Here is a 23,911-nt window from a genome sequence, read left to right as displayed (position 1 = left end):
TTCCCTTACAAGTGAGTAAACCTGCTTTTCTAACCAGCTTGGGCTGAACATCCCTTCAGTTGCCAACATATTTCAGAAGGTGATAAACCATTGTTTATTCATGCAGAGAGGACTGAAGTGCAGTGAAGATATGTGGATCATAATGCATTATATAGCAGTGTTCTGAGAAGCTATGTTGTAGTTGGTGTATAAGGAATAAGTGTGCTCTTTGAATCGTTCAATAGCTCATAGTTAAATGCATAATAATATTTACTCAAAGATGCATCTGGAGGTTATGACTTTTGGCACCATAGCACAGTACCACATTTTGATGGTCTGTTTTATTGTCTGCTCCTGTTTGTTGTGGATGATGTTTGCAACAGAGCTCATCATGTATGGTGACACTGACATTACAGTGGCTGCAGTAAAAAGCCCACATAGTGTTCCACAGAGAAAATATTTATTAGTGGAGACATTGGTTGCTTACTTGGGGGGATAGGTGACAGTCTTTGAGAGTTGGCACCAATGAATAATAGTAGCAGTAAATAAAGCAGTAGCACTTGAAGAAAAGAATACTTTGTAAATGTTGTGGACATCTTTTAAATAAATGTCCTGAAGTCACTCCATTTTATTTTAACCACTCTGACTACACAAACAATTCTGAGTTTATATTAAACATAGACATAGAAAAGAAAGACGCTAACAAGTAGTAAATCATCCTATAAACAATGTTTTAGCTGAAGCTAAAGGGAACACATTATTTCCTACATCCAAAATACGGTTGGTGAAAGAAGAATCTTCCCTAATTCATTTACTTTCCCCTTTTCTACTATATTTCTTTTTAATTGTTATTTATTAATTTTATTACAATCAATACATAGCAATCAAGTTTTTACAAAAAAAAGAATTACGCTAAGAACAGATCGATCCCCACCCCTGAGAGAGAGAGAGCAAGCCAAACGGTGTAAGATTTAAGGCTTGTAAACATACCTAAATTAATAAATTCTATGTGCTTTATAAACTTATTTTAAAATATTACCGATTAGATCCTGCCATGTTTTGAAAAAAGTCTGCACAGATCCTCTAACTGAGTATTTGATTTTTTCCAATTTCAAATAATATAACACATCGGTTTCCCACTGACTTAAAAGAGGAGAGTTTGGGTTCTTCCAGTTTATCAAAATGAGTCTGCGTGCCAACAGTGTAGTGAATGCAATCACAATTTGTTTGTCTTTCTCCACTTTAAGCCCCTCTGGAAGAACCTCAAACACAGCTGTTAATGGGTTAGGAGGGATTGTGAGTCCAAGGCTGTCTGAAAGGTAATTAAAAATTTTGGTCCAGAATAATGTTAATTTGGTGCAGCCCAGAAACATGTGACCTAGTGAGGCTGGGGCTTGGTTGCAACGTTCGCAGGTTGGATCATGCCCTGGAAACATTTTGGAGAGTTTTAGTTGAGACAGATGTGCTCGATATATAATTTTGAGTTGTATAATTGTATGCTTTGCTCATATGGAGCTTGAGTGAATTCTCTGCATTCTACTGTATTTCTTTACCAATACTGCACCACTGTGAGATGGCAAATGACTTGTTTTGCGGTGCCCTAAAATCCTCTGGTTTTGGTCATTTCATAAATATCCTCCAGCTACCACTTTTAACAACACTGTAGTGTTTTTAGGGATTTAATATTGCCACTAATATTGCTGTGCTTTGATTGTTTGCATTGTTATGTCATTGACAAACACAGTTGTCCTGTTCATGTAAACTATTATAACATTTATGCTGCTGCTTATGCAGTGTTAGCGCTGCTGCCTCACAGTTAGGAGACCCGGGTTCGCTTCCCAGGTCCTCCCTGCGTGGAGTTTGCATGTTCTCCCCGTGTCTGCGTGGGTTTCCTCCCACAGTCCAAAGACATGCAGGTTAGGTGGATTGGCGACCCTGAATTGTCCCTAGTGTGTGCTGGGTGTGGGTGTGTGCGCACCCTGCCCAGGATTGGTTCCTGCCTTGTGCCCTGTGTTGGCTGGGATTGGCTCCAGCAGACCCCCATGACCCTGTAGTTAGGATGTAGCGGGTTGGATAATGGATGGATGGATGCTGCTGCTTTGTTTGGATTAAATATTGTCACTTCAGACTTACTCCATATACTGTATAATACTGTACTTGCCTGTCAGGAATATTTGAAGCAGTTTTATAAGCTTACGCATACAGCGGTTTGCTCCTTGTGTTTCAGGTGTTCGATTATGCCCTGTAAGTTGCAGATTAGAACATTATTTGCATCTACTATCTAACCCTGTAAAAGCTCCTTGACAACAAAATGTGTAGTAGTTTTTACTTTAAACATTAAAACTGCAAAATTAACATATTAAGCCTCACCTGCAAAGATATTTTCAGAGCATAAATGGTGACCAGTTTAATATTATTATTATGTGACAATTGTCCTGAGTGTCACAACAGCCATTTTGCCTCCTCATAGTATCTGGACCCCGGAAATAACCTCAATTCGTTGACCAAGCATTGAAAAGGTTTTTCAAGGTGGAGAACAGCCCATATTGACTGCATAGTTGCTGTGGGATGCCTAATCCCATTTCATCCTGGAAATGACTGAATTTACGACTAGAGAGGGCATTATATTAAGATGAATTCAATGTCATGTTTTTGCCTGAAATCTTGGACGTAGATAATCTTGTGGCATGGAATGTTGTACTTTTGAAGTCTATCTGTCAAGGAATGATTGAATCAGCAGCAAAGTTTACTTATTTTTTGTTCGCAAACATTGCTGTGTAGCACACATGAGACTCCTGGATATACACAAAGACATAACCCATACCATTACACCACTGTGTTTCACCAGCCTGCAATTTGACACTTAGTAGGATACATCCATGATTACAGGCATTTTTCTGTTCTCATCACTGTGAATTGACACTGATTGTCTTCATTATTTATTACCTCATTACAACCACACCTTCCTTTTTTTCCCACTGCCACAAGTTCATTTGAGTTTTTACTTAAGCGATTTTGTTACAACGTACAAATACTTCTGCATTCTCTTATGTCTTTTTGGCACTGCAGATGTATGTGGCTGTTATTAGGTTGCTATTTTCTGTGTGAATGATTTGTCTGGCCAAGATCAAACCCTTTCATCAGCAGCCAGTTTGCTGTATTTCTTTTCTAAAGGACACATAAATCTCCAGCCTTGCTCATCTCCATATTGTTCAAGCATGCAATCCATTAGTGCCTGCCTATCTACTCTGAACACATTCATTCGTTCATTTTCCACTGCTTATCCAAAAAATGGTTAACAGTGAGGCTCATACGTCCTTTTCTTCAGCCACACTTGCGAACTGATACTTGAGACCCCAAGACATTCCTAGGCCATCTGGGAGATGTTATCTTCCCAGCAAACCCTGGGTTTTCCTCAAGGAAGACATCCAGGACAGGGCCATCTTAATAGTATTATAGGTCCCTGGGCAAAGCAGTGCACTTGAGCCCCTACCTACAACCACTCAGCAAGTCACAACATACAGTGGTGTGAAAAACTATTTGCCCCCTTCCTGATTTCTTATTCTTTTGCATGTTTGTCACACAAAATGTTTCTGATCATCAAACACATTTAACCATTGGTCAAATATAACACAAGTAAACACAAAATGCAGTTTTTAAATGATGGTTTTAATTATTTAGGGAGAAAAAAAAATCCAAACCTACATGGCTCTGTGTGAAAAAGTAATTGCCCCCTGAACCTAATAACTGGTTGGGCCACCCTTAGCAGCAATAACTGCAATCAAGCGTTTGCGATAACTTGCAATGAGTCTTTTACAGCGCTCTGGAGGAATTTTGTCCCACTCATCTTTGCAGAATTGTTGTAATTCAGCTTTATTTGAGGGTTTTCTAGCATGAACCGCCTTTTTAAGGTCATGCCATAGCATCTCAATTGGATTCAGGTCAGGACTTTGACTAGGCCACTCCAAAGTCTTCATTTTGTTTTTCTTCAGCCATTCAGAGGTGGATTTGCTGGTGTGTTTTGGGTCATTGTCCTGTTGCAGCACCCAAGATCGCTTCAGCTTGAGTTGACGAACAGATGGCCGGACATTCTCCTTCAGGATTTTTTGGTAGACAGTAGAATTCATGGTTCCATCTATCACAGCAAGCCTTCCAGGTCCTGAAGCAGCAAAACAACCCCAGACCATCACACTACCACCACCATATTTTACTGTTGGTATGATGTTCTTTTTCTGAAATGTTGTGTTCCTTTTACGCCAGATGTAACGGGACATTTGCCTTCCAAAAAGTTCAACTTTTGTCTCATCAGTCCACAAGGTATTTTCCCAAAAGTCTTGGCAATCATTGAGATGTTTCTTAGCAAAATTGAGACGAGCCCTAATGTTCTTTTTGCTTAACAGTGGTTTGCGTCTTGGAAATCTGCCATGCAGGCCGTTTTGCCCAGTCTCTTTCTTATGGTGGAGTCGTGAACACTGACCTTAATTGAGGCAAGTGAGGCCTGCAGTTCTTTAGACGTTGTCCTGGGGTCTTATGTGACCTCTCGGATGAGTCGTCTCTGCGCTCTTGGGGTAATTTTGGTCGGCCGGCCACTCCTGGGAAGGTTCACCACTGTTCCATGTTTTTGCCATTTGTGGATAATGGCTCTCACTGTGGTTCGCTGGAGTCCCAAAGCTTTAGAAATGGCTTTATAACCTTTACCAGACTGATAGATCTCAATTACTTCTGTTCTCATTTGTTCCTGAATTTCTTTGGATCTTGGCATGATGTCTAGCTTTTGAGGTGCTTTTGGTCTACTTCTCTGTGTCAGGCAGCTCCTATTTAAGTGATTTCTTGATTGAAACAGGTGTGGCAGTAATCAGGCCTGGGGGTGGCTACGGAAATTGAACTCAGGTGTGATACACCACAGTTAGGTTATTTTTAACAAGGGGCAATTACTTTTTCACACAGGGCCATGTAGGTTTGGATTTTTTTTTCTCCCTAAATAATAAAAACCATCATTTAAAAACTGCATTTTGTGTTTACTTGTGTTATATTTGACTAATGGTTAAATGGGTTTGATGATCAGAAACATTTTGTGTGACAAACATGCAAAAGAATAAGAAATCAGGAAGGGGGCAAATAGTTTTTCACACCACTGTACATACATTAGCATGGGTCCCCTGGCAAATGCCCAGCATGCCAATGCTTTACGATGGCCCTGGTCCAGAAGGCATCCATATCAGATGAACTACCTAATTTTGCTCCTCTTGATGTGGAAAATCAGTGGCTTTGCTCCGAGCCTCTTCCGGATTTCTGCACTTCTCACCCCATCTCTACAGGAGAGTCCTGCCACTCTGTGGAGAAAGCGAATTGTGCCCACTTGAACCAGCAAGCTTATGATCTTAGGTGAGGGTAGGAATATAGATTGACTGATTAATCTAGAGCTTCTTCTTCACCACTACTGACTGGCATAGGGACCTCATAACTGTGCTCGCCACCCCTATCTGTCTGTCGATCCCACTATCCCTTTTGCCTTTCCCCTCACTCTTGTACAAGACCCCAAGGTACTTAAACTCATTCAAATGATGCAGTAACTCCCCTCCCACACAGAGAGGACAGTCCATTTTTTTCCTACTGAGGACTATGGCCTCAAATTTAGGGGTGCTGAAACTCATCCCTGCCACTTTATGTACAGTCACAAACTATTGCAATGCGTGTTGGAGTTCACAGCAGTTTGAAGCCAACATGACATTGTCTGCTAAAAACAATGGCATAGTTCTAAGGCCACTGAATTGGAGCCCCTACCCTCCCCAAGTGCTCCTTGATGTCCTGTCAATAAAAATCACAAACCGGACAGGTGACAAAGTACAGCCCTGGTGGAGTCCCACACCCACTGAAAACACTGCTGATGTTTTTCCGAGTATGTGGTCACTGCTGCCACTGTGATTATACAGGGACCAAATAGTCCTTATTAGGGGCCCCAGAATCCCATACTCTCCCATTACCACCTACAGAATCTCTCGACAAACATGGTCGTATGCCTTCTGTAAGCCACGAAACACACGTAGAATGATTGGGCATACTCCGATGCCCCCTCCAGAATTACCATGAGGGTAAAGAGCTGGTTCACCGTTACAAGTCCTGGACGGAATCCACATTGATCCTCCTCTGTCAAAGGTGTACATGTATTATATGTTTTACTGTGTTCACTGCTTTATAGTGACTTTGTAAGGGTGTTTGTTATTTAACTTGATAGATTGTATGTTGATGGTTAAATTCCATGGAAATTCTCAGCTCACAAGTTAAAAATCCAGTCTACTGGACCTCATAATTAAGAGTATTTAAATTTAATTTCCAGACTGTATAAACACAGCCTGGATAATTTGCAAAAAAAGGGTAATATGGACAACATGTAGCATGGCTTACAAGATGACCTTTTGGGGAGAAAAATCACTCCCAAATATGATCCAAAAGATCTGCAATGAAGAAGAATATCCCTATTAGTCATTTTAATTAAAACTAAGGTGTTCCATTATTGTCTTGTCTGCAGGGAGAGGTGCTGCTTCTGTCCAAACAAAGTGAGCTCTCTGTCAAACAGATTGAAAGGTGGTTCCGTCGGCGCAGAAATCAAGACCGTCCCAGCAACAGCAGAAAGTTCTGTGAAGCCTGGTTGGTTCTAGTCTTTGTTGTTTTTTAATGGGAATGGAATAAGAACATATTCAAATCAAATGCTTTCTACAGTGTGTTTCTTTTGAGAACTTTACTATGTTATAGACCTAGCCTGACCGGGCATAATACCTGCACTTTTTTATTATATGATGGCTCCAGTAGAATAAGCAGCCCATTAGGTTCACATGCCCTTTTCACCTAATAAAGTGGCTACTCAGTCTAAAGTGTCCCAGTTTAAAGTATGATATGTGTGTGAGTGTGTCTTGTAAAGAACTGGAGTGCCTTCAAGGACTGGTTTCTGCTCTGCTTGGATCTTATGTTACCAGATCACCCATATATTGGATATGTTCGCAAAATGGGTTCTTTTAAAATAATAAAGTAGGAGCACCAAACCAAACTTGGATAAATATGTTACTTAATATAAGAACTTTATATTTAATTTCTGTTTAAACAATTGTATGTATGTGTGTGTCAATTTTGAAGATTTAAAGGGCTGTTTTTAATCTGTTTACTCAGCTTCCATTATCCGTTGGCAATTTAGAACAATACTTAATAAACCACTCTTTATTGCAATTTACATCTTTGCTATACTGGCTAAGTGTTTCTGAGTGGGGAACTTCCTGATACCCATGCAGTGTCTGCTAGTCCTGGTCCTCAGCAGGGACACTCACTACTGGGTTTAATCTTAAACTTTTTAAAACTGGTAATAAACATCTGCATTCATTCAAAATCTTGATTACCTTCTTCTTCTTTCTGCTGCTCCCGTTAGGGGTTGCCACAGCGAATAATCTTTTTCCAAATCTCTCTGTCCTCTGCATCTTCATCTGTTACACCCATCACCTCCATGTCCTGTCTCACCACATCCATAGTTACCTACTGTATATAGAATTTTTCTTGAGTTTCTTGTTAAAGCTAATTTTCCCTCTTGGGACAAAAAGTGCTGTCTGCCTAGCTGTAGAAAAGTTTGCCTTATTTTTCTAAGGCATTTAGCAAGAGAGAAACAGTTTCTCCGACTTTTGCTTTTAAATGTGTTGTATTGCTGAACATCGAAAAGAAAAATTGATACTCCTATTGCTTAACATTATTATTCATCAATTTCTCTTATTAATTGTGTACTGGTAGCTTTAAAAAATAATGCTCTATGTAAATTCTGGGTGACATTATAGTAGCAGTAGATACCACCTTCAATTTCTTACAATAGAAAAATGGAAGCACTGACAGACTGAAGCAAAGACAAAAACAATTTACCAAGTATTGATTTTTTTTTAAAATCAGTAACAGGAATCAACAAACTATTCAGAATGTAATCTAGGAGCTATTAATAATGTTTTCTATGTAGAATTGTGCAAACATGTTTCTGCAGCAGAGATCATTTTAATGATACAGCCTAATTCTCCAACATATGATAGATACATGACCATTAAATTCATTAAGAAATAGTAGCTATCAATAATGATTAATTTCTCATTACGTCTCAAGTCAAACTCAGGTGGAACTTAAATTCCATATTATTTATTCTTCTACAGTACTGTTTCTGAATTCTTACACATATTTACAAATGTAATACGGTAAAATATAAAACCTTACAACTTTTTATAGATTAATACACACATCATGGTATACACGAATACAGGGTGAGGCAAAATAAAGTACCACATTTCTCAAGGCCTTTGCTGAGTTAGAGGCAGCCGAGTGGGTTGGGGTGAGTGTCCTTTGATAGTCGATCCCTTGTAGTTTTTCAGTCTGCAACATACCTTGCTCCAGCTTTCGTTGTCGAAGCGTTCTTCAAAAACTACGAATCCATCTTCACTACGCAACGTTCCTTCCGAATACACTTCAGCATTCCTCCTAATGGTGACGTCCCAAATCGGAAAACGATTCTACAGTGGATGGTTAAATTTAGACAGACTCGAACTGCACAAACGTCTGAAAATTTCCAAGCTGTAAGGGCATCGATTTTCCAGTCTCCTAGACGTTCAGCATGCAAACATGCTTCTATGTTAGGAATTTTCAACATGTCTTTGAGGAGAATTTTGCTTGAGGACCTTAATTTCCATCCAGACAAAATGATAATAATGCAGGAACTCCCTGAGAGAGACTGGGCGAGCCATAGAGAGTTGTGCATGAACGTTCAGCATCAGGATGTCATCTTCATGCGCAGCAATGAGGCAAATTTTCCATTTGAGTATATATTCAAGTATTGAGTTCAGATTAGGGAAGTTGGGTAGGTTCCTTTTGGTAACATTTCTAACTTATACATAGAAAAAAGCCACATTACTGTAAATCCACCTTAATATAAGAATTACAATATTGCCAAGACAACATTCTTGGAGAAAGAAAACCATGGAGAGGGTCTTCAGTTACAGTTTCACTGAGCTGGGCATCCTTTGGTTGTAATAATGGCGCTTTTCCACTGCATAGTACGACACAGCACGGTTCAGTACAGCTCACCTTGGTTCGGCTCAGTTCGGCTCGGTTTGCATTTCGACTGCAGTTTAGTACCGCTTTAGAGTGGGCGGGATTATTCACGTGTCGTTATAGTTGCGCCGACCTCCTGAAAAACTTTTTCATTCCGCGTCGCCCCATCCAGCTCTCGCTGGATCCGCTCCTCGGCTACCAACGAGAGAAACGTCTGTACTTCCTCAATAGACCACGAAACAGCCATTTTTGGTTAAAACAAAATGGTGCATCCGAACCTTCGCTGGCTGTGCTAAAAATCCAGCGGGTCTGTTGTGTCTCGTGTCGCAAGTTCAGTGGCGCAGTAATGGCGATTTTCTCCGCCAATCAGTGACCAGCAGAGTTTACACGCCACGCTTTTGGTAACGGTTCGGCGCTTGGAACCTCGGCTGAGGTGGTACTAAAAAAAGGACCAGGTACCAGGTACTGTTCCCAGTGGAAAACCCCCCAAAAGTGAGCTGAACTGAACCGTGTCGTGCCGTACTATGCAGTGGAAATGCGCCATTAAGTTAGAGTAACTGAAAGTCTTAAGACAGACAGACAGAATTTTTTTATATATATATAATATATATATATTAGTGTGTGTGTGTGTGTGTGTGTAAAAAAAATAAATAATGTATTATAAAATATTAGGTAAAATCTGTATGGGACAATGCTACCACTATTTTCTACTAAAGAAAAAAAAAAAAGAAAATTTTCAGTGTATATTCAAGCAGGATACTGTATATGTCAACTATGATTGCAAAAACTACATATAACTAAAAAAGAAAGAGTATAATACTTGAAAACCAACATAAAAGGCCATGTAATATATATAAAAGAAATCTATTGTAATGTTTTTGTTTTATAATTGTGCATATATAATATAAAGCTAAAATGTCAGAGTTCTTGTAATCTGAGCACCGTTGAGGTGTATTGTGAAACCCATGAGGCCTGTTTTGTAAACACTCTTTACATTCTCGCTTTTAGTTATTTAGCATCTGTAGCATGGCAGCTTCCACTAGATTTCTCAACACTAAACTTGTTTTTTCTTTATACTTTCAGCTGGAGGTTTACCTTCTACTCTGCTGCCTTTCTTGCTGGCTTGATGGTGCTGATTGATGTAAGTGTTTAAAGGTTTTCTGGAAACAAACATAGCAACAATGTTCTTTGAAATCTTGCAGGCTGGTGGATGACAGTTTGATGTCAGGCCAATTCTATGCAAAGATTTATTTTCTTTCCTGTATTGTGGAGTTGCAAGATCTTGTTTCTCTGCTGATATTGTGGAATTTTGGAATAGCCATGTCTTGGAGAATTATTTACTTTGAGATCGAGTAGACTCCAGCCTCAGATGTTTTTTTAATTAATTGTAGTGTTTATTACATATTTGTAAATGCTTTATGTCAGATTGGAAGGTTTCACCAAGGCCATCTACAGACATTGCTCTCCAAGTGCTTAATGCTGGTTCATCAAAGCCATTGACTTTAGGGAATGAGGCTGAAATGTTGTGATTGCAAGGTAGGTAGAAGCACCTAAAATCACTCGGGTCCATTTCAGTCCAGTGTCTAACTCCATATTGTCACGAAAGGGTACTTTAGGAAAAGTTGATATCCCTTTCTTGTTAAGGTTACAGTGTACAACAGCCTTTATTTCTGAGTACTCCTGTGAATAAATAATGTAATTATTTTAAACATAAATGAATGCTGAGGAGCTTAATGTTGCTTTTTCTATACATCCATGGTTTATATTAATCTTTCAACTTCTCTTCATTGTTGTTTCTTCAGAAGCCCTGGTTTTGGGACCAAAGTGAGTGCTGGGCTGGGTACCCAAAACAAGTAAGGACCATCCTTATTAATGGAGTTTGTCTGTTTATTGTGTAACATGGGGCATGGACTTGTCTTGAGTTTCACCCAAGAGCTGTAGATTGTTTGCCAGGGCCTGAACCCTCTTTTGACAATAACAAAGAGCAATAAGTGTCTTGAGTCTGTCATGTTCATGGGTACCTTTCACATTAAAGTGCTGTTGCCTACCTATTCACTGTACTTAAGTTAGTAACTTTTAATCTTGTATGGAACCATCATTAGGTGACCAAGCTCAGACTAGACCTTTCCTTCATTGTTAAAAAAGCAAGCAACTATCGTTTATAGGAGGAATTCCTATTGTCCCAGTCTTATATACCTAAACAATTACAAAGGAGAAGAAAAGTAAATAAAAATGGAACCTTTATTAACAACAAATAAGCACAGCAGCAGTCCAAAGTAGAAAATAAACAAAAGCAGCTGTCATACTGGAGTATTCCTGACTTGCATAGTAGTTGAACCTCTCTCCGTCTGGTGGACTATAGTAATACCAACTAAAAGCTCTCACATCACCCCGACTCCCTCTCTCGCTGTGTATCTATTGATCTGTTTCTTCCAACCTACAGTAGGTCTTCCTACCTTCCGCCACCATCTGAGGACATGTTTTTGTCTTTTGTTGGCTCTTTACTAAATTCACATCTAGCAGGCTTTAAGGCCTCATCTCAGTGTTACTTCTGGTCCAACCCCAGAATCACTTAAGATGTTTAATGGCAGCCCTTCAATTGCTTCAAGTACACCAGGTCAAAGCTCCACCTAGTGGTTCTTGGTTGTCACTGCTTCCTTGAGCTTTCCTTTGGAGTTGAATCAGCTCTAGCAGTTTACCTGAAAGATTCACAATCTAAGGGACAGTATGCTCCTATATATTCCCCTCTGAGATATGATGCGCTAACCCACTCCGCCATTTCCTGCTTGGTCCCATTCATCTGCCACTCTAGCATCCTGGGGGAATGCTCAAGCTAAGCATCTTCTCTGTCTACCACATACACTGATGCCCTTGTCTGTTGCTCTTCCTAGGCACTTGGCACATATGCAGGTCTTACCACCACCACACAATGACCATAGCCTTACAGGGAAAGAGAACTCCACTTGCAAGAGGAATGCATAAGCAGGTGTAGTCCCCTTTCCCCAACAGGCTGTCTGTGCAACCTCGCACTTCATCATATTGTACTGGATCTGCCCAACCACTACCACTAGCAACATCTTATCAGCTGGAAAGCCTCCTTGCATTCTGTCATTTCTTCTTGGTTTCATGGTTTTGATAGAAAGATTTTCACAGGGAATCATGCTAAAAGATGTATTTATTATTAACAATAGATTTGACAATTATGGGAATTGGAATTGCGCTTAAATTAGTGTACTGACAAACAATTAACAGATGCATCAGTATGACCATTTTAAAGTTATTAAATGCCTTTCTAGAGGCTTGCAAGTGGAGCAACGCATATTTCTTTGAAAATTGTGTTCTGCTGTTTGAATTCCTAAGTTTTGTACCTCCTTTTAAGTTTCTTGACTAAAGAAACGTAAAGACTACAGATTCTTGACTAATATTAGCTGGTGTTTGCGTGTCCTTCCTGTGGATGGTTGCTTTTGGAGAATTTTTTTTTTTTCTACCATAATCCAAAAATATTCTCTCAGTTTGATTAGCAACTTTAAATTAGCACGGTGACGGTAATTGAATTTGTACTGATAATGGATAGGAGGCCCATCTATGGTTTCTTCCTGTCATGTTCTAATGCTGTAGTTGCAAGCAACTCACTCCTGTAAAAGTGAGTTTATAATATGGGTGGAATATGGACAGGTGATTTACATGTAGTGCCTTGCAAATAACTTGATGTTATTTTGGAGAAATTAGGAGGAATGGCATTGGCAAGCTTTGTTGGGCCGAAGTGTTTTTAATATTTTTAAGAAGTATGCAGACCTGTGAATACCACAACCAATTCTGTAATTTTACTGAATAAGAAAATCCTACACTATTTGTCAGCACTACAATTCAAAATTAGTTTCTTTTAACAAAGTTTTAACAAATTTAATGTTACAAAAATCTTAAAAAAAAAAAGAAATACATTTGTATGAGTATTTAATCTGCACACTTTAATATTTTGCAGTAATAACGGCTTAAAGTCTTTTGATGCAAGTACAGTATGTCCCAGGTTTATACACTATTTAGAGTCATTTTTGCCCATTTGAACTGGCAGGCTGTTCAGGTCAGTGTGATGATGCTTGAGCACTGGAGAGGGTTTGAAGGGGCCATTGCAGAACATTCATTGCTTTGTCCTTGAACCACTCCATGAGAATATTATCCTGCTGACAATGGAATTTCAAGTTCTCTTGCAGTTTTTCGATTCTAAAATAAAACAGTGTTACTTTAACAAAAATGATTTTGAGGCTCGGTACTTTACAAGAATATCACAGAGAATAAAATATCAGTGTAGAATGTGGAATTGGTCATGGGTCCAAGTAGTTTTGCAAGGCACTGTAGGCATGGTGTTTGTTAACAGTTCACTTTATGCTTCTACAACCGCGGCGCATGTCACTCGTCTCTTAGGGTCTGTTGGTCAAACTCCAAGCAAACAACTTAATTTGGAAACTAGAAATCTAACCCTGAGGCATGACATAGAAAATCAAGTGGATGTTTTTCTTGTGCCTATGAGACCTGAACTTGCCTTCTGGTGATTTCCAGGATGTTTATTGTATAACAATATCAACACCATTGCATCTTTTTTTTTTTTTTTTTCTTCTTCTTCTTCACAGCCACTGCAAATGTCTTTATACTGGTACTACATGATTGAACTGGCATTTTATTGGTCACTGCTGTTGAGAGTTTCTTTTGATGTTAAACGCAAGGTATTTTTGATATTTTCTTTTTCACATTTATTAAGTTGACAGATTTATTCAAAATAACTTGTTTGTTTTTGTACAGTTATTTCTAGAGCAGTGGTGCTCAGTGTTTTAGACCAAGGATCACAGATAAAGTTAGGTCTAACACTACACCACTTGAGTCTAAGGCCGGGTTTATACTTCACGCGATGCGATGCATGCTGCAGCGGACGCTCCTGCTACGCAAGCATTTTACTTTTTATATTTGTGTGCATACTTTACAGGAATGCACCAGGTGGCAGTGCGAGATATTATCACGGTGAGAACTGGTTCGGCTTTGTTGTGTTATGAATTGCCTGGAACAACCATTAAATTATGATGACACTTTACCGCAATATCTCTGAAAAGGATGTTTAATGATTAAATCCATCAATCCAGGGATGTGTCCAATTCAGCAAGCATTTGGCACAAGGCTGAAACAATCCTTAGATGGACAATAGCTCATCACAAGGTGAATACAAGCACACACATACACTAGCGTCATTTTAGTTTAACCAAATCTGCATATCTTTGGAAGGAAACCAGAGAGCACACTGTGGAAGCCCAGAAGGAGAACATACAAACTCCAGGCTGAGAATACCAGCGCCGTGACTCCCTTTAAGACAGCAGTGCTACCACTCTGCCACCGTGTCACCCCCATGTGTGTAATTATTAAGAGTATTCATTATTTAAATGAAATTAATGATTTATCTGTAAAATATAACATACATACTTTAATGCATTTCATCATGAAAGTGATATCAAGTATAAATCTTAGGATTATAAATGTGCAGAGAGTTGGAATATCATATATTTAATGTGTTCTGTGTGGCGATCTATTGCTGTTTGCCGCTGCTGTCCGGTCCGGAGGAAGCCCTAGAAAAAAAAAGACGGCACAGATGACGGTATGTGAGACTTTTAAAATGTATGGTGTCATTACGATCGGGAATATGCAGCACTTGAATATAAAAGCACCACGAATGCATTTGTATGTTGGCATTTTGCTTCACCACATCAAACCATTCATCAAACATCGACGATAGTAACCAGAGACTCTGACGTCACATTCCAACTTTTCGCACACTGTGTCAACGACTTTTTGCTGGTACTGCAACTCGTGCATGCGTCACATTAATCTCAGAGCATGCTTCAAATGAATGCTGGGAACGCATGGCAGCCGTGATGTGGGCACGTAAGCGTTCTGAGCGTGAAGTATAAACAAGCCCTAACAGTCACCTTCTTCTTTCGCCTACTCCCATTAGGGGTTGACGCAGCGGATCATCTTGTTCCATATCTTTCTGTTCTCTGCATCTTGTTCTGTTACACCCACCACCTGCATGTCCTCTCTCACCACATCCATAAATCTCCTCTTAGGCCGTCCTCTGTTCTTCATCCCTGGCAGCTCTATCCTTAGCATCCTTCTCCCAATATACTCAGCATCTCTCCTCTGCACATGTCCAAACCAACGCAATCTCGCCTCTCTGACTTTGTCTCCCAACCGTACAACTTGAGCTGACCCTCTAATGTCCTCATTTCTAATCCTGTCCATCCACGTCACACCCAATGACACCTCAATCTTTAACTCTGCCATCTCCAGCTCTGTCTCCTCCTCTGTCTGGTAAGTGCCACCGTCTCCAACCCATACAGTATAACATAGCTGGTCTCACTACCGTCCTGTAGACCTTCCCTTTCACGCTTGCTGATACCCGTCTGTCACAAATTACTCCTGACACTCTTCTCCACCCATTCCACCCTGCCTGCACTCTCTTCTTCACCTCTCTTCCACAATCCCCATTACTCTGTACTGTTGATCCCAAGTATTTAAACTCCTCCACCTTCGCCAACTCTACTCCATGCATCCTCACCATTCCACTGACCTCCCTCTCATTTACACACATGTATTCTGTCTTGTTCCTACTGACTTTCATTCCTCTCCTCTCTAGAGCATATCTCCACCTGTCCAGGGTCTCCTCAACCTGCTCCCTACTATCACTATAGATCACTATGTCATCAGCAAACATCGTAGTCCACGGGGACTCCTGTCTAATCTCATCTGTCAACCTGTCCATCACAATTGCAAATAATAGTATAATAATGTTATTAATAATTATTAATAATATAATTGCAAATCTCCTATTAGAGTGTAATTCTGTGTTTAAAGTTCATTCTATAAAGAGTGTTTATTTGAAAAATGCTGTGACTGAAATCTAGTGGTCATGGACTTATATTTGAAAGTCCCAGATTTCAGCCAGTGATCTATAATAACCTCTTAGCCATGGTGATCAATTAACAACAGGCAGCCTGGCACTGATGAGTGCCTCACCGGCAGCATGAAGTTAAAGGACTGCCTTGGCAAAGATGTGGTCTCTCCAGGCTGACATCAAAGCGTTTTTACAAGAGAGACCTGTGCATTGACCAATATCAGCCAGACTGGATGGAGATTATATTTCAAAAAGTGTTGTTTGTAAGAGAGAGAGAGAGACAGAAATGTCAAGCATGACCAGCAAACAACAGTGAAACACAGAGGTGTGGGATTTAAGCAAAAACGTTAGACAGTACGCCCCCTGGTGGTAGTTTTAGACCCATTTCACACATATCTAACTGAGAAGTCAAGCAAAATGACAACTTTTATTGGCCAACTAAAAAGATTACAATGTTCAAGCTTTTGAGGCAACTCAGGCCCCTTCGTCAGGCAAGATAGAAGGGACCTGAGTTGCCTCAAAAGCTTGCATATTGTAATGTTTTTAGTTGGCCAATAAAAGGTGTCATTTTGCTTGACTTCTCACTACATTCATAATGGCTAACACAGTACAACACCCTAGTACTACAGACACAAGTAAGTATAATAAGTATATTGATTAGTTGCAAGAATGTCAGCTAGCAGCTTTGATTGTTACAAATAGATGCTTAAGTACGTACTGCACTTAACACACTAATATATCAGTTATCTTAAACTCACTTTGCCCTGATGACTGCTTGACTCCGACTTGCAAACCACACTTTGAGGGCCACTGCTCTAGAGTAACGTAGTAAGTGATATGGTCTTGTGTCAATCTTGTGCCTTACATACTAAGATACATTTTTGTAAAGTAACAAGACCCAGAGCTACACATTTTTAGATACAAGGGTATTATGACAAGACCTTTTGCTTTTACTGGCATTATTTTGGCACAGAGGTACAATAATTTTCATCAAACAATCAGTATGTTACAAATACTCTTCTAAGTCCTCTGTAATCTTTACTTAGAAATAGTAAAAAAAAAAACATTCAGTTGATTGCATAACACCCTAGGACTCGTAAAGCCTGGTTTATTAAAGCACTGCCAACAGGGTTTGAAATATTAGAGTGCAGGCTGCAGTCAGTTCATTATGCACATTATCACTTTTTTCACTTCTGCATATATGACTTTAGTATAGGCTCCCAGCATCTTGACCAATAGTACTACCTATCAGTAAGTACCATAAACTCCGTTAGGCCACACCACCCAGATGTACTGCTTGGACATCTTAAAAATGTAGTCATCTTAAAAAAAGGACGGAGGCAAATTATTAAAAGCGGTTTTCAACATTGCACTGCTCGTCTGTTCTCTAAGATAAAATACAGTGGAATAACAATATGTGACAGCTGTAAGGACATTTAACCCAACTTTATATTACATTGCATGTATCTCATAAACACTGTGCATAAATGTGAACCAACTGAATGTGATGGTACTGATTACTTAAGCAGGGTTGTTGTCACTCCTGCTTCATCCCCGTCTTCCCTAGGGTGTATTTTGCTCTGTGTCAGCACTGTGTCCTCCGGGCTTCATGACCAACAAGAATTCATTATGCTATTAGCTGCCACAAGGGCATGAAAACAGTATTGTACTGTTAATGTTTTAAGTACACCATGTGTACTCTGTTTTTTTTTTTCTAATGTTGAAAGATTTTTCCCAACAGAGTTCTGTTTGTGTGCAGGATTTTAAGGAGCAGATTATCCATCACGTTGCAACCATTGTTTTGATTGGATTCTCGTATTGCTCTAACTACATTCGTGTCGGAACACTAGTAATGCTGGTGCACGATGCCTCTGACTACCTTTTGGAGGTGAGTGGCCGAAAATGATAAAGATTTTTTTTGCCTATATGTTAGTCGTGAAATAAGAAGTGTATGCCTCTCAGTGTCTCCTATGGCAAGTTTGTATTTAGGAAAGGTCAATTTTTGGTTCTGCTTTTATTTTTTTTCTCCTCCTTTAGTCTGCGAAAATGTTTAATTATGCTGGCTGGAAGAGGACATGTGACACACTGTTCGTCATCTTTTCTGCAGTCTTCCTCTTTACACGGCTCGTTGTTTTTCCTATCAAGTGAGTATATTCTGTTTACTTTGTAGTAGATGAAGCATCTTCCATTTTTGGGGCAGTATCTCTTGTCTTAGTCCATTGGTAATTGCAGAAGGCACATGAGTCATCCAGCTGTGTCCATAACTTTCCCTGCCAAGGAGATGGTAGCAATGAGGGTGGAAATGGTGGTCATCTGAGAGTTTTATTAAAGTCAACAGTTTAGTGGCTGCTTGGTTTTGTGTAATGAAGTCTGCATCTTCCACCAGAATCATCCACACCACCCTCTACCTCTCGATGGAAGTCTTTGAGCCTTTCTTTGGCTACTACTTTTTCAATGTTCTGCTCCTGGTCCTGCAAGTGCTGCACATCTTTTGGGCCTCACTCATTCTTCGCATGGTGTGGAAATTTGTCTTTGAGGGCAAAGTAAGTATTGGAAATTCTTTATTCAGCCTACTTTTGGTACCTCCTAAAAAAAAAAAAAAAAGACCACCAAAATATTGCATATACTGTAGGTAGGATCGTGGCAACACTCTGTTGCTTGATGGTGACAAATTTGTTCATTGCTGCAATGGAGCTTTTTTGTTACTTTACCTTGAGCAGGAGTGAGCAAACATTTTAGGTGGTAGGCCAAATCCTCAATAATGACTCGTACAGTTGGCTATATAAAAGTGTTTTAGTAACTTAAAATTTAGTGTAAAAAAAGTTGTTCCAAGTAATGATCTAATTATAAAATCTTTTATTAAATGCTAATAACAGCAACACCAATAAGAGAGCAATTTTAGAGTATTGTGACTTTATGACATTTTTCTAGTCATTAATAATTAAACAGCTTGCTTTTGTACTATGAGTACAACTAAAACGCTAGTCATCACAACAGTTAATTAATTGCAAAGATTTGTAGCTGAGAGTTCACTTCTATATTTGGTTTTAGTCATTTTAGTTTATTCTACCAAATAATGATGTCCTGTGTAAAGCAGGCTAGCAAAACTAATCCAGAGTAACGCCTATAGAAGTCAAGCAAAAATTACAAAATCTGTCTTGCGGCGGCTAAAGTAACTAAAGCGATCTGAGGTGCGTACCTGGTGCAGGCCAAACTTGTGTTTAAATAGAGCTGCTTGGAAGCAGTTTTTACCTATTGTACCTCACATAAGAGAGTATTGCAGAATGGACAAAAAAAAAAAAAATAAGTTAACAGCACTACACCAAAACTGAAATGAGCTCACCTGGAAACCATATGATGAAGCATTTGATAGAAACTCAAAAACCGCCCAAAGGCACGGTCGGAATGCTGCTGCTGGCAAATGTTTCACTCCGCTCTCCTAGAGTACAAGAAAAATCCATTTTGGTTGATCCACTGCCAGAAAACCTTCCTCCTTTAAACTTCCTCCCTACACATTTGTAACGGCACTAATTTTAAATAACCAATTAAATCCATTATTGATAAGATCAAAATGCGCAAACTACTATTTTTTTAAAAAAAGGGCAGTTCTACAGACTTGTTCCTATTATTTTTTTTAAAAGCTTGTTCTATTTAATAATATTTTGGAGGACACTCTATAACAGCTACACATATAATAGTTAACTGTAGCTCCATTTTGCTTTCTTTGGCCCGTGGGATGTAGTTTGCTAACCCCTGAGCTAGAGCGTAAGGTGGCTTGGGTGAGAGAAATTCAAATGGTCTATGAAAAGCAGTGTGCCCCCCAGTCTCAAGATGAAAAAGAAAATTAAATACCTTATCATAAATACCCTCTTCAGTTAACTGCTATAATTTCTGTTTTGTTGTATAGAGTCCTAGGTGGCTCTGTTTTCCCCTTTTGTACTCTTTATTAAGAAGACTTCACCAAACTGCTCTAAATCCGATACACCGCTCTGTGGTCAGGTACTGTGCTTTAGCACTCCATCCTAAATACCTCCATTTCTCCATATATAACCTCCGGCAATTATATAGAGTGAAAGAAAGGCAGGAGAAAGAACTATACATTTAATTCTGTATTTTATGTCGTTATTTACAAATGATAAGCAAAATAAGTAAGACAAAAATACTGTTGGCTCTCTGCTTAACTTCAGTCTAATTTGGGCTTTGCTACCACGTGGCCTTTTAATGGAGTATTGACATAAGCTACGTTCGTAAGAAATGGCAAGGGAGTGGTGGACTTCTCATCATGACCTGGACCAATGATGCATGCAACTCCCTTTAGTTCATCCAGTTCTTTTTTGGCATGACTGGACCAGTGGGGCTTTGAACACTTCCTGGGGCCATTTACCAATGAAATAGTGCAGCGGTTCTCAAACTTTCGTATTTCGCAAACCCCCAATTTTCTACTTGTAATAATCCTGTGCCCCCTGCATAATATAAAATAGATGAGAATAACCCATGATACAACTAACAAAGTTATGATACTCGTGCGGTGTCATGGTATCCTATCACTTTTACTTCCATAAGATTTGTATTTGTTCAGCTAAATTCGATGAAATATTTACAATTTATTTTTAACTGTTAAAATGCCTTGTGTGGTTTTTGGTAGTAATTCTAATCCCAAAAACACTTATTTTGTATGTAAAGAAATGATTAAGAGCCAGTTTCTGTAGCTGAGGATCAGACCGCCAAGGTCCCCGCCTTCGGCCACCACCCAACTCACATTGCACCCAACCTCCTTGGCCCCTCCCATAGGTGGTGAGCCCATGGCGCAGCCAGGGTGTTGAAGGGGTCCGGTTTGGTGGACTCAGGATTGGGTCACTGCTTTTTGCAGATGATGTTGTCCTGTTTGCTTCATCAGGCCGTGATCTTCAGCTCTCTCTGGATCGGTTCGCAGCTGAGTGTGAAGCGGCTGGGATGAGAATCGGCACCTCCAAATCCGAGCATGGTCCTCAGCCGGAAAAGGGTGGAGTGCCCTCTCAGGGTTGGGGGAGAGATCCTGCCCCAAGTGGAGGAGTTTAAGTATCTCGGGGTCTTGTTCACGAGTGAGGGAAGAATGGAGCGTGAGATCGACAGGCGGATCGGTGCGGCATCTGCAGTGATGCGGGCTCTGCATCGGTCTGTCGTGGTAAAAAGGAGCTGAGCCGTAAGGCAAAGCTCTCAATTTACCAGTCGATCTACGCTCCTACCCTCACCTATGGTCATGAGCTATGGGTAGTGACCGAAAGAACGAGATCACGAATGCAAGCGGCTGAAATGAGTTTCCTCCGCAGGGTGTCTGGGCTTTCCCTTAAAGATAGGGTGAGAAGCTCAGTCATCCGGGAGGGGCTCAGAGTAGAGCCGCTGCCCCTCCGCATCAAGAGGAGTCAGATGAGGTGGCTCGGGCATCTGATCAGGATGCCTCCTGGATGCCTCCCTGGTGAGGTGTTCCGGGCACGTCCAACCGGGAGGAGGCCCCGGGGAAGACCCAGGACACGCTGGAGGGACTATGTCTCCCGGCTGGCCTGGGAACGCCTTGGGATTCACCCGGAAGAGCTGGAAGAAGTGGCTGGGGAGAGGGAAGTCTGGGGGTCTCTGCTTAAGCTGCTGCCCCTGCGACCCGACCTCGGATAAGCGGAAGAGGATGGATGGATGGAGAAATGATTAAATATGTTTTAATTTTTAAAAATGTTGTAAACGAGGACACCGATGAAGTCAATCTGCATGAGACGAACGTATTTTCGTCTGACAAATATTATATTGCTGTTAGTTGTATCATGAAAATAACCCAATACGCAGTAAATTATTTAACTCAATTTGGCAATATTGGCTACGCTGCCAATGTAGTGCAATCGCGCCGCATTATCACCTGACCTACTGTTACCTGAATGTTCGCGACAGATACCGATACGTCTCGAACTTTCTGGATCGAAAATACACGACTATAAAAGCAGCAGCAGCGGCGCCGCTCGTCATAGAAATAAACTTCAAATAGAGAAGGAGCTCCGAGTGTCTGTCTGGAATATCAAACCAAACCTGGACAGGCTGTGTACTTTAAAGCAGCCACATATTAGTCATTAGATCTATGTTTTAGAAATGTTTTATAGCAATTTTAGTGTTAATGCATTCATTGTGATTATATGCTTGCAAATTTAAATTTGAAATAAAAATGTAAAAAGTTTATTTTGATGTCTTGTTAATTAATTCGAGGCCACCCCCCAGGGGGGCTCGCCCTGCAATTTGAGAACCGCTGAGATAACACAACTCCCTTCTCAGCTGAGCTGCTTTACAGCATTAGTGTAATATTCAAGCAAATAAGGAAACTGTAAAGTCATAAAACTGACCCAGATGGCGCTTTCCTTATCAATGAAACTTTGGGGTTAGAAAACTGGTTTGTCCAGCTCCTTGACTCTTTAACACTACAAATAAAGATACACAAAATAATTTCAAATTTTGTGCAATATATTTTTCCTTATATGTGTAAATCCTATTTTACATACTTGCTGCTCTTGTCTACTGACAGGTTGATCAGGATGAACGTAGTGATGTTGAGGAGACTGATTTTGCAGAGGATGAAGAAGAAAAGAAACCCTGGGATGCGAGGAACAGAGCTTTGGACTCAAAGTTGGTTTCTCTAGCCAACAACAACTGTGTCCTTAACAATCTGACCAGTCAGAGAAACAACACCCTCAGCACGTTACCTAAAGCCCGGTAGCACTTTGACTTCATTTGAGTCTGGAGGACTGGCCCATAGACGAGTTCATCTTAAGGTGTGTGAATGTACACTTGAAATACTTTCAGTCTTTTGGGGAAGAAAAAGGGCTGAACCTTTTTAACTGTTCCACTACAATATTTTAAACATTTTTTAATGTGATTTTAATCTTCATCTGGGAGTTGAGGGACTTTATCGAAAGCTACACAAGTTCCCCTTACTCTTTGCCTATTTTTAGAAGAAAAAAAAAAAAACACACACTAGGACCACTTCAACTGGAAGTTATGGGAAGCTATTCTAAGGAGACCTCATGTATTCTGACACTGCTAAATTTCTGTTTTAGCAGCTATGCAGTCTCCTAGCTTGTTTATGTGCCACACCATTCCTCTTTATATTGGTTGTAGCCATAATGCAAGAAATGCCCCAAGCACTTTTTCCATAAACCTATTAGTGGGGTGGGGGTACAGAGTCCCCTGTGTATAGAAATACAATTATTTTGATAAAGTTGGGAATTTTTGGTGAAATATGGTGTGAAAATTAACTATCCACTCCTTTATCTGCAAAGCTGGACTCTCTTGATGGGGTTGTTGTGTTGTCTTGAAACTTAATAACAGGTTAAGAATTTCCTGTAATGTGCTACTCTAATGACAGATGGTGTACCAGACCCGTACTTCCTTGCCCAGTTCATACATGTGTAACTCTGGGTGGCTAACTGTCTATACTACCACAGGATAAGCTGGAGGAAGTACCCTTTGGTGTTGTGGATATTGGGTTCAGTTTCAATTCTGGACACTGGGTTAGAGGCCCTCTGAGAATTCTAATATTAAGGCTGGATTGACTCTCACTGGTGGGGGATGACTGGTCTTATTTTTAACTGATTAGGTTGCTTTTATCTTTTATTAAATGCAATATTAAACTAGTTTTGCTGTTCATGCCCATCTATGTGTGTTGGTACCCTAATCACTTTTTATTTCTTTTTAAGAGTCATTAAGGTATACAGTACTCTTCTGTCTTTATCAACTTTCCTTTTGTTGTACATTGCAGCAGCATAAGAAAGCCACCAGCAGCCACGGGGCCGAAATCGGCATTGAGTGACTAAAGTGATGTCTGTGTATAAAGTTGCGTGAGTGCAGCAGTCCAGACATGGTCAAGAATTTGTGGACTTTACACCTGCATTAACGTGCATCACCATTGGGTGACACTTG

At 40.1% G+C, this 23,911-nt stretch overlaps 1 protein-coding gene across 5 annotated transcripts in view; it reads left to right on the top strand.

The window, feature by feature from the left end:
- The window catches only part of LOC120537672 (ceramide synthase 2-like), a 33,791-nt gene extending 10,166 nt beyond the window's left edge, over nt 1-23,625 (top strand). For 4 of the 5 annotated variants that reach the window (XM_039766776.1, XM_039766777.1, XM_039766775.1 and 1 more), the window contains exons 4-11: nt 6,509-6,627; nt 10,129-10,186; nt 10,848-10,898; nt 13,674-13,766; nt 17,721-17,867; nt 18,017-18,123; nt 18,366-18,522; nt 22,518-23,625. In XM_039766776.1, coding sequence (XP_039622710.1) covers nt 6,509-6,627; nt 10,129-10,186; nt 10,848-10,898; nt 13,674-13,766; nt 17,721-17,867; nt 18,017-18,123; nt 18,366-18,522; nt 22,518-22,709 — 924 coding nt within the window. In that variant the 3' untranslated portion in view covers nt 22,710-23,625. The remainder of the gene's footprint in view (nt 1-6,508; nt 6,628-10,128; nt 10,187-10,847; nt 10,899-13,673; nt 13,767-17,720; nt 17,868-18,016; nt 18,124-18,365; nt 18,523-22,517) is intronic. The other variant, XM_039766779.1, reaches the window with a different exon arrangement.
- The last annotated feature ends 286 nt before the right edge of the window (nt 23,626-23,911 follow it).

Source organism: Polypterus senegalus, chromosome 10, assembly GCF_016835505.1.
Source record: "Polypterus senegalus isolate Bchr_013 chromosome 10, ASM1683550v1, whole genome shotgun sequence".
Taxonomy (NCBI): Eukaryota; Metazoa; Chordata; class Cladistia; order Polypteriformes; family Polypteridae; genus Polypterus; species Polypterus senegalus.
This window is presented reverse-complemented; position numbering and strand designations above follow the sequence as displayed.